The 14,882-nt window shown below is 40.0% G+C and overlaps 1 protein-coding gene and 1 long non-coding RNA gene across 4 annotated transcripts in view; one reads left to right on the top strand and one right to left on the bottom strand.

Annotated features, from left to right (window-relative positions):
- Positions 1 to 14,882, bottom strand: part of LOC128836672 (uncharacterized) — a 65,423-nt gene that overhangs the window by 26,100 nt on the left and 24,441 nt on the right. Inside the window, exon 2 of one of the 2 annotated variants that reach the window (XR_008444823.1) lies at positions 6,393 to 6,536. The exons of the other annotated variant lie outside the window; for it this stretch is intronic. This is a non-coding gene — a long non-coding RNA (uncharacterized LOC128836672). The remainder of the gene's footprint in view (positions 1 to 6,392; positions 6,537 to 14,882) is intronic. 2 annotated transcript variants of the gene reach the window in all.
- The window catches only part of PAWR (pro-apoptotic WT1 regulator), a 146,830-nt gene that overhangs the window by 117,850 nt on the left and 14,098 nt on the right, over positions 1 to 14,882 (top strand). For both annotated transcript variants that reach the window (XM_054027147.1, XM_054027140.1), the window contains exon 5: positions 12,947 to 13,094. In XM_054027147.1, the coding sequence (XP_053883122.1) occupies positions 12,947 to 13,094 (148 nt within the window). The remainder of the gene's footprint in view (positions 1 to 12,946; positions 13,095 to 14,882) is intronic.

Raw genomic sequence — 14,882 nt, 5'->3', positions numbered from 1 at the left:
CTCCTAGTTAAACACACATTTTATCGATAGAGAAGGTTTTGTCTTGAGACCTTGTGGACAGGAAGCATCCTGCTTCTTGACAACTGTCATGGCTTGACCAGACAAACTGAGTCTGCCTCACTAATGATGGGACAATGAAAGTTCAGTATGCAGATCTTAGTTTACAATTGCGGGACCCTGCCTCTGGATTGCCTCTAATCAAAAACCCTTCAACATTGCAAGTATCTGCCATTCTGCTACCACAGGAAGCATTTTCAGTACAGAGACAGTCTTTCCCTTTTTGGTCTTCTTATCTCACAATCTTAAGGTTCAAAAATCAAAAAGGAGAAACTTTCTGATAATTTTCTTCCTTGAACTTTGAGGTCCCTCAAACTGACCCTCCCACAGAGAATTTTATCTGAGGAGTAGTAGAATTTAAGGCAGCGGTTTTTAACCTTTACTGCAGCCTGCACCCCTTTGGTTCTCAAAATATGTTCGCGCACCCCTTATCAAAAATCAAAATATGTTCTCACACTCCTTAAACCTAGATATTTTTTGTATATTACAGTAGTTGTACAGTAATATTACAGTAATTGTTAAAATGTATAATGTTAATAAATACATAGGTTTGATGAAACAAAGTAGTTGTACTTACGTTCCTGTGCTTAATTTGTGTTTTCTATGATTTACCTTCTAAAAAAGATCTGGCATGTCTTGTACCCCCAGAAAAGGCATCTCGCACCCCCAGGGGGTGCATGCACCCCAGGTTAAGAACCACTGATTTAAGGTGTCACTTCACTTGTTGCCAATAATTAAAGGCTCCGTTACAAATATTTACTTTATAACATGATTAAGTATTTTGCTTTAAAATAAATTTAATATTTTATATCTTTGAAAGAGACTCAGTATACAGTCTTAAACACCAGCCAGGTCAAAAAATCTGCTTTGCCTTCAATCATCTAGTAGTCAGTGGGAGGAAAGCTACTGCTAACACTATGGGGTATGAAAGGCCTGAAAAAGGGAATGAATACTTTCTCAATGCTTTGCTTATACAAAACATTCATATAAATGCTCTCCTGTGACAAAATTCCACTTCCTCATCTTCCAAATGTCTTCAGTTATACCCTAACCCAGACCTGTGTGCGTCATTTTACTCATTGCAAGCTGTCAAACCCCTGGATTTTTACAGTCCCCAAGTCGCTATGTGGGCACTCATTTTTTTGGGAGTCAAGCACGCATCCCCTTGAAGTAACTTTGATTTTTCTGAGTGGGTTGTGATTATATCACCTGGCCTAAGAAACTAATTTATTTGAATGTATACTTGATGGTTTCATGGTGAAATGACACAATCAGGCTGACTTTATTTGAATGTTTGATCATAGAGTACATATCCACAGGAATCAACTTTTTTGTTATCAGAAATTCAGTTGAAAATGTAACAATCATGGCAAGGAATTTAAACACAAAAGAGTTGGAAAAAAGAAAATACAGATACGGTTCACTTTAACAGCTCATTTTGAATTCCATTTACTAGCTCTGGAGCTATTTGGCTTCTATGATCAAGTGTTTTTAAAATGTCTTAAAGTCTTAATTTAAGAAAACAACAAACTTGCAAATCAGGGTTTAAGAATAACTCAAAGGTTTTGCAATGGTTCATGGATCAGACAGACTTGGCTGGATCAATTTACAATAAGAGTCAGATGAGAACCTCTTTGTCAAGGCTGGTTCCCCACTCTGGCACTTCGAGTGGAGAAGGTGGGGGCCCGCAAGGATTCTAAAAATTAATACTTGCCACTCCAGGCTTGTATTAAACTCCCAAGGTTACAGCTTTCTTCTGACCTTGGATTGGTAGATGCTGCCACCACCCAAGTGCAAAAAAAAAAACCCCTTTGAGAACCCAGGAAGGTGCATTTGGGAATTTCTTCCTGTGGGGTACCCTCAAGCCCTTTCACCCCCTCCTCCGGGAAGAGCTGAGAAAGGAAAAAAAGGAAATCCGCTGTTGCCACCAGCTAATTAAACAACATAGGCACAAGCATATTAGTACTCAAAAATCAAATCCTGTTCTTAAGAAAGGTAAATTTTATTAAAAACAAAAAGAAAGAAAATACATTTGGAATTGAGGCTTTTTGCTAGATTAAAAAAAAAACAATTACAAGGATTAAGCATCAAGATAGCTCTCTTGAGGTCCAGCTTAATGGTTACAAGCAAAACAAAAGCATTTGGGGGTTAGCACAGAGGAGTCCACAAGCCATAAAGAAATAAGAGATAAATTTCATTGCATTTTCCTAGACATTTCCTGATCTACTTACATATCTGGGGTTTCAAATGAGTAGCTTCTAGGTATGATCTGATGGTTTTTCATACCTGGCCCAAAGCTTTTTACAGCATAGTTTCAGCTCTGTCTCTGCTCTTCAGGAGAACAACATAGATAGACAAAGGGGAAGTTCCCCCCCGATTTTAAAAAGTTTTAACCTTCCCATTGGCTTTTCTGGTCAGGTGCCCACTCCCTTCCTTTAACCTATGCCGGGAGACTTTTTAACCCTTAACAGGTAAAGCAAGTAGAGAACAACTACTGAGAGATTTTATAGCTAACTGGCTGGCTGGGTGGCCATAAAAGGGTTCTCCCCTGCCGCCCCCTTTCATTTATCACACTCTTAGTGACTCTTGTGGAGTATGCTCACCTGGTAGGTTTTATTCCATACTGGAAATTGATACAATATGGTTTACAAATAAAATAGAAGCCCAACTTCTTGGTTTTGTTTATTTGACAGTACTGAACACTGAGATGAAGCGGGTAGAAACTGCCCCCTCTAATTCCAAGAGATTGTATGTTGTGCTCTGAAATGCATTTTTAAAACCCTTATGTTAAATAAGTTGTAAGAAATCAGTAGAGCTTAATTGGAAGTACTATGGATGAAATGTTAAAGCCTTTTAGAATTTCTTGCTAAATGTATTACTTCAGTGACTAAAAGCTTCCACCCATATCAGTTTCAGCTCCTGGGTCTCACTAAACCAAAATATGTAACCACAAAAATATTTCGTAACATCAGGATTCCCTTTATTTTTGTGAGGTTTGAAATACTGCCCTTAACTGTTATGTTTGGGCCTCACAATAGACTTGTAGTCTCAATTAAGGTGTCTTATGTTGGGGATGAGGCAGCTACCATAGTGCTAGACCATGAGTTTCTTTAAGATGGGATGGGGATATCAGAGTCCTCTGCAGGGTCTGAGAGAAGAAAGTTGAGTGGGCACATGCACTCTGATCTTTTCACTCTTAATCCTCTTGTAGCCCCTACTGATGTTGCGCAGAGTTCTGCATGCTAAGTTGTCCAACATAACAAAAGTCCAACCAACCTGTATATATACTGTATAAAAGAAAGCAAAAATTCTAGAAAGAGAAAGTGGAACCAAATAGCCGTGTTTCTGGCTAAGAAAATTGATTAGGAGTCGTCAAGGCTCCTGTAACATCGTGGGTTGGCATAACATAAAGCTGAAACATTCTAGAAATACAAGGAAATGTTTATAGTTTAAATAACCAAAATGTATGTTTGATTGGGTAACTTCGATGAGATGGCACCATTTGTGGATGCTGCTTATTTGGGAGCAATTGAAAGAGCCAGTAGGACAATGAGGTGTGTGGGGGAGCTGGATTGGAAGGAGCAGTGCTCACTTCTGTCTGCTGGAACCCACATTAGGGTGTTGCATAACACCGCTGGTCTTTTTGTCTCGACCAGGCCAAGTCAGAGAGAGAGCGCACCAGATTATATTACCACCTTCGTTAGCTTTGGCTAAATCATGAACAACACCTAGGATGTGAGCTTAAGTTCCTGCTTTTACCCTCTCATTAGTGTGTTGTTTTTCCTTCTCAGTGTTTTCTTCTTTTTTCTCATCCATCTAGTAAGAGTTCAGCATAGCCAGCCAAGACATATCCACCTGCTTGCAATACTGTTGCGATCTTGTGATCTTAGAGACAAGCTCAAAGTAATGCCTTAAAAATCCTGAGGTTGATAAGTTTGCCAGGTTTAAGTAGCGAACAATACAGTGCTGTGCCTACAATTTCTCAGCCCTATTGGTTGCAAACAGAAAAATACATTTTCTCTTTTTTTTTATCTGTCCTGTTGTTTTTTAACTCTTGTGTGTGAATTTGCCCCCCCCCATATGTTTGTTAAAAGGTTTTGATTATAGTAAAAAGAACAGGAGTACTTGTGGCACCTTAGTAGTTACAATTGGGGTACCTAGCGATAACTTTACAAAAAACTCTGGACTCTGCTTCAATATTTAATGTTGTAACAGTAACAAGGGTTTTATTAAACATCTTATCACTTGGGCCAGATTCTTCCCCTTATTAACATAACAGTGACTAGTGTGTTCAACGAAATCCATTCTCGTTTGCTAAAGAATCATACAAGCATTGTAGTCTGATACCCAAATGATGATCTGCTCAACTTAATGCCCAAATATGCCTTCTGATATAAGAACAGAAGTCTTGCTACAGCTATAATTAAGCTGTCAGATGTTCTTTCTGAAAAATTATAATATCAATTACTATACTCCCTGTTGCCAAGCCAACAAGACGTTTCAACTGCAGGTATTGAAACATGCACAAAAGTTAATTCAATGCTAAACAAAACAAACACAGCATTGTTCCCTAGAAGTTATGTTTTCACTTGGGTGGGACACCAAGGAAATTAGTTCCAGTTGCACGGCCTCTAACTGCTGTGGTAACCTCTTTTTCTGTGAGAAGCAGGAGCCTTCTAAGGTGCTATTTTGTATGATACCACAAAATCTTGTAGGCAAGTAAACAATGCCTTATATTCAATATCAAAAGCTGCTGATGATTAGTACTCAGCATGGCCAGTTTGTTTGTTCATTGCTAGAAGTAAATCATCCATACACTCTCAGTTCTATGCCCTCATCTGAACTAAAACTGATAAGATTAAACAATAATGGAGTACTGGTTTAGCTGGAACTGGCACATCACCCTGTTGATTATCTTCTCAAAAAAGGAAGTTCAGGACAGGATGATCATGTGAAAGGTTATTAAAGTCCAAAGATTGTTTCTTGAGTAAACAATGTTTAAACTACTATCCTCTATGTAAGCATATTCAGTGGCTTGCCCTCCTGAAAAAGTACCTTAATAACTCAAAAGATAGAAAGGGGCCAGTGTGTGTCTTTTAATCTGTCATGAAAGACGCAGCTTCATTTCACTGGTGGCTGGCTATAATGAGTGTCCTAAACTCATCCAGAACTTCAGTAATCCAAATGGAGTGAAAATCAGTTAATAGAGGATATATATCTCTTCCCTTCTGCTTGCACTCTGCTCCCACAGATTGATCTGAGAAGTAAATTGACAGTTCTTTGCAATGACAGAGATTTTGTTCCTGTGCTGAAGCAGTCCTCCTCAGTCCTTCCAAATTCAGAATTGTTCTGCTGATCTACATTTTACAGATACAGCAGCCAACCTCCTCCATGAGAACAACATAAGTACCAAACATTCTGATGCTGTTTCTTACACTTTCAGAGCATTCCATCACAGACTCTACATCTTTTGTAAGTTGTCTGCATATTTTGTTGACCTCTGAGGAAAGACGTGTTTGCAAAGGAGGGTTAGGTGCCACTATCTGTATTCCATGAACTGCAGATTATGTGCTGAGATTATTCTGCAGCCTCATATAGTTCATGAGACCAAGAGTAAATCAAGTGTTTTATTCATAATTATATCCTGCATAGTGACAGTGTTATCAGTGACCAAGCACTTTTTAAATAGCAAGGGCAGGAATTTAGAGCTTCTGGTAGACATTGCCTTGCACCCTTGGTATACTGCCTTGGATTAAGCCTATAGGATTGACAGGAAATAATTTAATTTCTATCTGATAAAGGGACTCTTCTACCCTCCCACAAATTTTCTAATATTAGTCACAATAGGACTGTGAAATTCCTCTCCCTGTGAAAGGTTTTCTTCCTGTCCACCAGATCTCAAGAGGTCCTCAGTGCTGCTCTACTTTCCTGGGCATCATGTGTGGCTATTGGTGGGGCGCAGCTATCAAAGTAACTGGCCATTAGATAATTGATGGCATAATAAATTCTATCAGTTTTCTGTTTCAGCTAAGTGAAAAATGTCATTTGGTTCCTCTTTGATATATGAGCTCTTCCATGATTCTTCTTCCAACGCCACTTCAAAATTCTCTTTATAGCATGCCAGGCCATGCTCTTGGCTCTACTTGCCTGTTCATGAAGATGTTCCTATCTGGCTTCTCTGCTACTGAGGCTAAATGAATAGACATCAGCTATGGTTAGTAGGGGCTGTTGAGAGGTGGGTCTAAGTCTCCCTTCCTCTTCCACTACCCTAGTCAAATACAAGAAAGTTTCCTTTAAAGCAAGGATGTGAAGAGAACATTGCCAATTAAAAATACCTTATTTCCCTTGAAGTATCCTTTTCACCACCACTGAAAACAATCCTCTCTCTAGTTTCTTTCTTCCAAATTTCACATAAGAGCACCGCCAAAGATGATTGACTGAAGCAAGTCCATACTGTTCCAGTCTTGGCAAAAGGGTTACTGTTGAGTGATGAGACTAGAGATTAGGCAAGTTAGTTTTATAGTGTTCCGAGTCCCTCCTGGCACTCGGAGCGTAGACTAGTAGAAAGTAAATCTTTTTAAAAATCAAATATTCTAGGATTTATGGGGTTAATCTAAAATATTTCTGTTCTGTTGTGTTGCAACATGCATATCTGGTCCTAGAAATATGTTGTTGTTTTTTTTTAAACCTTCTAAATGAAGAATAAACAGTGCTAAATATGGTGATAACATTAAGCTAGGAAATTCCTTACAATTGTCAGTGTGCCTTGGAAACTTCACACATACTGGAGCATAACAATATTTATATCCATGAAAAGATCATCTCATGCCAAGTTATGCCTGCTTTTAATTTGCACTTTATCCATCTAGATTTGCACGTTGTCAAGGGCTTTCTAAAATTATGAAATGCATGGTTGTTAAATGAGCATTTTAAACAGACTCTTAAGTGTTTTTAAATGAAATAATATATGGTACAGTGGTGGTACTTTGCTTACGCATCCTAGGTTCCCTGCATCACATGCTCATTTCAGTCCCATGATTTATGATTTGCAATTCTCTTGTTGGAAGATGGTTCCAACTAGGTTTTGCTGCCCTTCTTTGGCAGTTGAGATTGTGTGTGGGGTGATAAATATATAATATCATTTACTCTTCCATCCAATCACAAAATATTTTCTTTCTTCAGTGTATGGTTTTTTATTTACACACACACATACACCTCTACCCCGATATAATGCGACCCGATATAACACAAATTCGGATATAATGCAGTAAAGCAGCACGCCGGGGGGGGGGCGGGGCTGCGTGCTCTGGTGGATCAAAGCAAGTTCGATCCAACACAGTTTCACCTATAACGCGGTAAGATTTTTTTTGGCTCCCAAGGACAGCGTTATATTGGGGTAGAGGTGTATATATTAGGGCTGTCGATTAATCGCAGTTAAGTCATGCGATTAACTCAAAAAAAAAAAATTAATCCCAATTAATCTCACTGTTAAACAATAGAATACCAACTGAAATTTATTAAATATTTTGGATGTTTTTCTGCATTTTCAAATACATCTATTTCAGTTACAACACAATACAAAGTGTACAGTGCTTACTTTATTATTTTTTGTTACAAATATTTGCACTGTAAAAATGCTAAACAAAAGAAATGTATGAGGTGAATTGAAAAATACTAAGTACTGTAGTGCAATCTCTTTATCATGAAAGTGCAACTTACAAATGTAGGGTTTTTTGTTACATAACTGCACTCAAAAACAAGACATATATGCCAGATGCGCTAAAGATTCATATGCCTCTTCATGCTTCGGCCATCATTCCAGAGGACATGCTTCCATGCTGATGACGCTTGTTAAAATAATGCATTAATTAAATTTGTGACTGAACTCCATGGGGGAGAATTGTTTGTCTCCTGCTCTGTTTTACCCACATTCTGCCATATATTTCATGTTATAGCTGTCTTGTATGATGACCCAGCACATCTCGTTCATTTTAAGAATACTTTCACTGCAAATTTGACAAAATGCAAAGAAGGTACCAATGTGAAATTTCTAAACATAGCTACAGCACTAGACCCAAGGTTTAAGAATCTGAAGTGCCTTCCAAAATCTGAGAGCATGGAGGTGTGGAGCATGCTTTTAGAAGTCTTAAAAGAGCAACACTTTGTGGAAACTACAGAACCCAAACCACCAAAAAAGAAAATCAACCTTTTGCTGGTGGCATCTGACTCATGATAATGAAAATGAACATGCATTGGTCTATACTGCTTTGGATGGTTATCAAGCAGAACCCAACATCAGTATGGACGCATGTCCCCTGGAATGGTGGTTGAAGCATGAAGGGACATATAAATCTTTAGTGCATGTGGCATGTAAATATCTTACGACACTAGCTACAACAGTGCCATGCAAACGCCTGTTCTCACTTTCACGTGACATTGTAAACAAGAAGCAGGCAGCATTTATCTCCTACAAATGTAAACAAACTTGTTTTGTCTGAGCAATTGGCAGAACAAGAAGTAGGACTGAGTGGACTTGTAGGCTCTAAAGTTTTACATTGTTTTCTTTTTGAATGCAGGTTTTTTGTACATAATTCTATATTTGTAAGTTCAACATTCATGATAAAGAGAATGCACTACAGTACTTGTATTAGGTGAATTGAAAAATACTATTTCTTTTTTTCAGTGCAAATATTTATAATCAAAAAATAAAGTGGGCAATGTACACTGTATTGTGTGTTGTAATTGAAATCAATATATTTGAAAATGTAGAAAACTTCCAAAAATATTTTTATTTTTATATATATTTTACTATTCACAGTAACTTCTACTTGAGGGTCTGCATTGTGGGTGATGACTGTCCTGGTTGAGGAGACGTAGCTATGGACTACTTCAGAGTTATTTAATATTGCCCCTTATTCAAACTTGAAGAGAGACAGTATTGAATCTGAGATTTCCCATATGAAAATGTTTCACAGTGTAACTTTTAAAAATTGGCCATATTTTATATTATCTAAATTTCATAATCATAACTGAAAATGTAGTTGCACTTCCTCCTTGAGTTTTGTTTCAATGGGGATCTGTGCTCTGACAATTTCCATTTGTTAAGGAGTCTATCACGGTGCTTTAGTTCATTAGGTGACTGATCTTAATTTGAAGAAGCTCCTAGTATGAGGTTGAGATATGAGTTTCCCATCTTAAAACGCATTTATGAAAACTCTAGTTTTTGATGATGACTCTTGTGAGACCCTCCTTTTTAAAGTAAAACCACCTTGCTTGGCTTTTAAATAGATTGGGGTTTTTTTAATATTGGTATTTCAGAAGACTTTGACATTTTCTTTTAACACTATTAAAGATTTTTAAACTGGGTATCAGGAATTTTGTTACACATTGGCTAATAAAATGCTTTCAGAAGAGCGGTTTTTTTGTTTTTGTTTTTTTTTTTCCAATAGAACAAACTAAAAAAGTTAAAGAATTGATTTGGAGTGAAAATTGTATACTCCATGTAGACTAACAAATACTGTGCTTGGACTGAGGTTGGGGTCTGTTCTTTCATTTTCATATACACTTGCAAATCTGATAGTGGAATAGCACAGAAGTTTACACATCTTTATTTTCAACTGATTCCAGCTTAAAACTGTTTGATTTAAAGCCAAAGCCAGGTACACTTGTGAAGCAACTGCTATAGACTTAAATATACACCCACACTTATAATGTACTATAGTATATACACACTGCTATATTCTTATATAGGAATATAAGAATATAGGCATAGGAATATACTACCAACCACTTTACCAGAATGGTTATTGTGAAATGCTCTGAGAGATTAGAGAGGCTATAAAAAAAGAAAACTCAATAATAATATTTCAGCTATCCGCACATTAACTGGGTACATGTCATCTCAGGATGTAATGCAGAGATAAAGTTTCTAGACACCATTAATGACTGCTTCTTGGAACCCACAAAGGGAGAGGCAATTCTTGATTTAATCCTAAGTGGAGCACAGGATCTGATCCAAGAGGTTAATATAGCTGAACTGCTCAGTAATAGTGACCATAGTATAATTAAATTTCATGTCCTTGTGGGAGGAAAAACACCAAAGAAGCTGACCACAGTGGCATTTAACTTCAGAAAGGGGAACTACACAAAAATGAAGAAGTGAGTTAAATGGAAATTGTTAGTCACAAAAGTGAAATGCCTGTAAACTGCATGGAAAATATTTTTAAAACACTGCTATAGAGGTTCAAATTAAATGTATACCTCAAATCAGAAAATACAGTCAGAGAACCAAAAAAGTGCCACCATGGCTAAACAATGAAGTAAAGGAAGCAGTTAGGGGCAAAAAGGCATTCTTTAAAAATTGTAAGTCAGATCCTACTGAGGAAAACAGAAAGGAACATAAATTCTGGCAAATGAAGTGTAAAAGTATAATTAGGCAGGCCAAAAAAGAATTTGAAGAGCAGCTAGCAAAAGACTCAAAAACTAACAGCAAATGAATTAAGTACATTAGAAGCAGGAAGCCTGCCAAATAATCAGTGGGGCCAATCGATGATCTAAGGTGCTAAAGGAGCACTTAAGGAAGATACAGCCATTGTGGAGAAGCTAAATGAATTCTTTGCTTTGGTCTTCAATTCAGAGGATGTTAAGAAGATTCCCACACCTGAGTCAGTCTTTTTAGGTGACAAATCTGAGGAACTGCCCTAGATTGAGGGGTCAATAGAGGAGGTTTTGGAACAAATTGATAAATTAAACAGCAATAAGTCACCAGGACCTGATATTAAATTGCTCAACTACTGATTGTGGTATGTAACCTATTGCTTAAATCAGCCTCTGTATCAGATGACTGGACAGTAGCTAATATAATGCCGATTTTTTTTTAAAAGGCTGCAGAGTCAATCCTGGTGATTATAGGCCAGTAAACCTAACTTCAGTACCAGGTAGATTGATTGAAACTATAGTAAAGAACAGAATTATCAGACAGAGAGATGAATGTGATTTGTCGGGGAAGAGTCAACATGGCTTTTGTAAAGGGAAATCATGCTTCACCGATTTATTAGAATTCTTTGAGGAGGTCAGTAAACATGGACAAGGGGATCCAGTGGATACAGTGTACTTAGACTTTCAGAAAGCCTTTGCCCAGGTCCCTCACCAAAGGTTCTTAAGCAAAATAAGCACTCATGGGATAAGAAGGAAGGTTCTCTCATAGTGGTGTCCCCCAGGGATTCTTTTTGGGACCAATGCTGTTCAATATTTTCATAAATGATCTGGAAAAAGGCATAAGCAGTGAGGTGGCAAAATTTGCAGATAATACAGAATTAGTCAGTATATAGAAGTTCAAAGAACTATGAAGAATTACAAAGTGATCTCTCAAAACTGGATGACTGGGCAACAATGGCAGATGAAATTCAATGTTGATAAATGCAAAGCAGTGCACATTGAAAACATAATCCCAACTATACATAGGGAGTGATGGGGTCTAAATTAGCTGTTACTGCTCAAGAAAGAGACAGTGGAGTCACTGTGGATAATTCTCTGCATACATCTGCTCAATGTGCGACAGCAGTCAAAAAAGCTAACAGAATGTTAAACAATTAGGAAAGGGATAGACCAGGGGTTCTCAAACTTCATTGGACTGCGACCCCCCTTCTGACAACAAAAATTACTACATGACCCCGAGAGAGGAGGCTGAAGTCTGAGCCCGCCTGAGCCCCACCGCCCCCTGTGTGTGTGTGTGTGTTGGGGGGCAAAGCCCAAGCCCCACCAACCCGGGCGTGGGGGGGGGCAAAGCTCAAGCCCCGCCACCCCAGACGGGTGCGGCAAAGTCGAAGCCCAAGGGTTTTAGCCCCCGGGGGGGGGGGGCTATAGTCCGAGCCCTGTCACTCAGGGCTGAAGCTGAAGCCTGAGCCTCACCACCAGGAGCTGAAGCCAAGGTCAGAGTGTCCGAGTCCCGGGCGGTTGGGCTTGGGCTTGGGCTTTGGCCCTGGGCCCCAGCAAGTCTAACGCCAGCCCTGGCAACCCCATTAAAATGGGTTGTGACCCACTTTGGGGTCCCGACCCACAGTTTGAGAACCGCTGGGATAGATAATCCAGTAAATATAACAATGCTGCTATATAAAGTAATGGTACACCCACTCCTTGAATACTGCCTGCAGTTCTGGTCATCCCACCTCAAAAAAGATATATTAGAATTGGAAAAGATACAGAGAAGAACAACAAAAATGATTCTGGGTCTGGGTCAAAAATGATTCCATATGAGGTGAGATTAAAAAGACTGGGAATTTTTAGCTTGGAAAGAGACAACTAAGAGCGCATATAAAAGAGGACCCTACCCCTCAACAGGACCATTATGGATCCTGTCAGGTCCCTATGGCAGATCCATTTTCTCTTCCTCCCACCTCAGATTGGCAGAGAAAAATACTATGTGCCTGCCAAGGGATATAAATACTTGTTCTCCCACCCTCCTCCTGGATCCCATGCACCCCTTGAAGGAATTAACCTGAGTTCCTAGAAACTCAGGGACTTTGGAGCAACAGCTGTGCAGTTCTATATAGATCAATGAGAGGCAGATTGCATTTGGGGTATTGGGAAACAGGTACCGCTGTCCTGCCTTAGAGACAAGAAAAGAAAATCCAGTTAGAGACAGAAAAACCCAGAAATTGCAGGTCTGACCGAGCAACTGATTTTGTTTCTCAGAGAAGACAAAATTACAGGTAAGAAAATTAAGTTTTATCCATGTTGTCTTGAAGTAGTGGTCATTTACAATATGAATAAATCAATTTTACATGAATGTATTGGCACTAGGAGAAAAATATAAGGGACACAGGAAATATTTACTCAAACCTATTTCTTACACTAGGCATATTAATAAAGTTTAATCTTTACTTCACAGTGCAACTAATGCACCTGAAGATGATGGTCCAAATCGATATTCCCGAACAGACAGGACAGGATATAGCCGATACAGCAGGGATGCAAATTCTTCTGGGAATTCTGTACCAAGCAGTGCTTTGGAAAAGAGGATTGAAGAACTTGAAAGGGTAAATACAAATTTAACTTATGCCCAATGTTAGTTTCAAAATAAAATACTTTATAAATTCCATGAGGAGATACTAGTGCCATGCCAACTCGGTGTGGAACTCTTTCCCTCTCTAGTGGTGGCTTGGCCAGGTAGAGATTGATGAGCCTGCTACACTCTTGGCTAAGAGATGTGTGTTTTAGCTCAGGCAGTAGAGGTTCATGCAATAAGCTCAAGAGGTCCCAGGTGTGATCGCTGATGATTACTGGGGGTGGTCAGTGTTACAAAAATATTAAGCAATGGTCCTAAATTTTTAATAAAAAGTAGCAATAATTTCTTGTGAATACCAATATGCATACAGAATCAGATTGTCTGAGAAGAATGTGAAATTTGTATTATTACAAATACTAAATTGCCATTTGCCCAACCAGGGAATAATACCAAGGCTAAAGGTGATTTGATCAGAGAACCAACCACCTCCTGTTTTCCTCTCAGGCACTGAAACATAACCTAAACCCTAATCCCATACAGATGTTTTCCTGAGCCATTGATCTGTCATATTCCTGAGGTTCCGTGCTCCCTCTGAAGTGATCCTTGTAATATAACCTACCAAATACTCTTGAATCCTTGTAGATGAAAGTTGCTAAATAAAAATATTGTTTGGGGGAGATCTTCCTCCTAAAAAGGATGGGAGTAAAACACCAGGAAGCCTTTCTTTCTTTCTTTCTTTCTTTCTTTCTATATATATAATATATATATATATATATAAAAATAATATTTTTAGGAATCACGGAATCCTTGAGTTAACTGAAATTGCCTTGTAATCTCTCCCTTCCAAAACTGGCTTCCTCCCAAACCAGTCAAACTACCAAAAGGATAGCAAGAGATGGGGGAGGAGTTTGAATAACTTCTTCAGTAACTGAAGCCTCATGTATGACAAATGTTTCATATAGGGTTACCATATTTCAGCGAGCAAAAAAGAGGACGGGAGAAGCCCCGCCCTAGCCCCTCCCACTTCCCGCCCCCCCTGACCTCCCAACCCTCCCCCCGTTCCTTGTCCCCTGACTACCCCCTCCTGGGACCCCTGCCCCTAACTGCCCCCCAGGACTATCTAAGCCTCCCTGCCTCTTGTCCCCTGACTGCCCCAACCTTTATCCACACCCCCACCCCCAGACAGACCCCTGGGACTCCCACGCCCCATCCAACCACTCCCCACCCCCTGACAGCCCCCCCCAGAACTCCCAAGCCATCTAAACCCCTCTGCTCCCTGTCCCGACTGCTCCGATCCCTCTCCCCACTCCTGCCCCCTGACAGCTCCCCCCCAGAACTCCCAACCCATCTAAACCCCTCTGCTCCCTGTCCCCTGACTGCTCCGATCCCTCTCCGCACTCCTGCCCCCTGACAGCCCCCCCCAGAACTCCCAACCCATCTAAACCCCTCTGCTCCCTGTCCCCTGACTGCTCCGATCCCTCTCCCCACTCCTGCCCCCTGACAGCTCCCCCCCAGAACTCCCAGCCCCCTACCCCCCTGCTCCTTGTCCCCTGACTGCCCCCTCCTGGGACCCCTGCTCCTAACTTCCCTCCAGAACCCCACCCTCTACCTAAGACTCCCTGTTCCTTGTCCCCTAACTGCCCCCTCCTAAGACCCCCCCCCCCAACTGCCCACCAGGACCCTACCCCCTACCTGTACCCTGACTGCCCAAAACTTTCTCCACTCCCCCAAAAAGCCCCCCCCGTTTCTTGACTGCCCCCTCCAGAACCTCCCTGCCCCTTCTCCTGCCCCCCTTACCCTGCTGCTCAGAACAGGGTGT

The sequence above is a fragment of the Malaclemys terrapin genome, chromosome 1 (assembly GCF_027887155.1).
Source record: "Malaclemys terrapin pileata isolate rMalTer1 chromosome 1, rMalTer1.hap1, whole genome shotgun sequence".
NCBI lineage: Eukaryota > Metazoa > Chordata > Testudines > Emydidae > Malaclemys > Malaclemys terrapin.
Note: the sequence above shows the minus strand (reverse complement) of the source record. Positions and strands in the feature narration are given on the sequence as shown.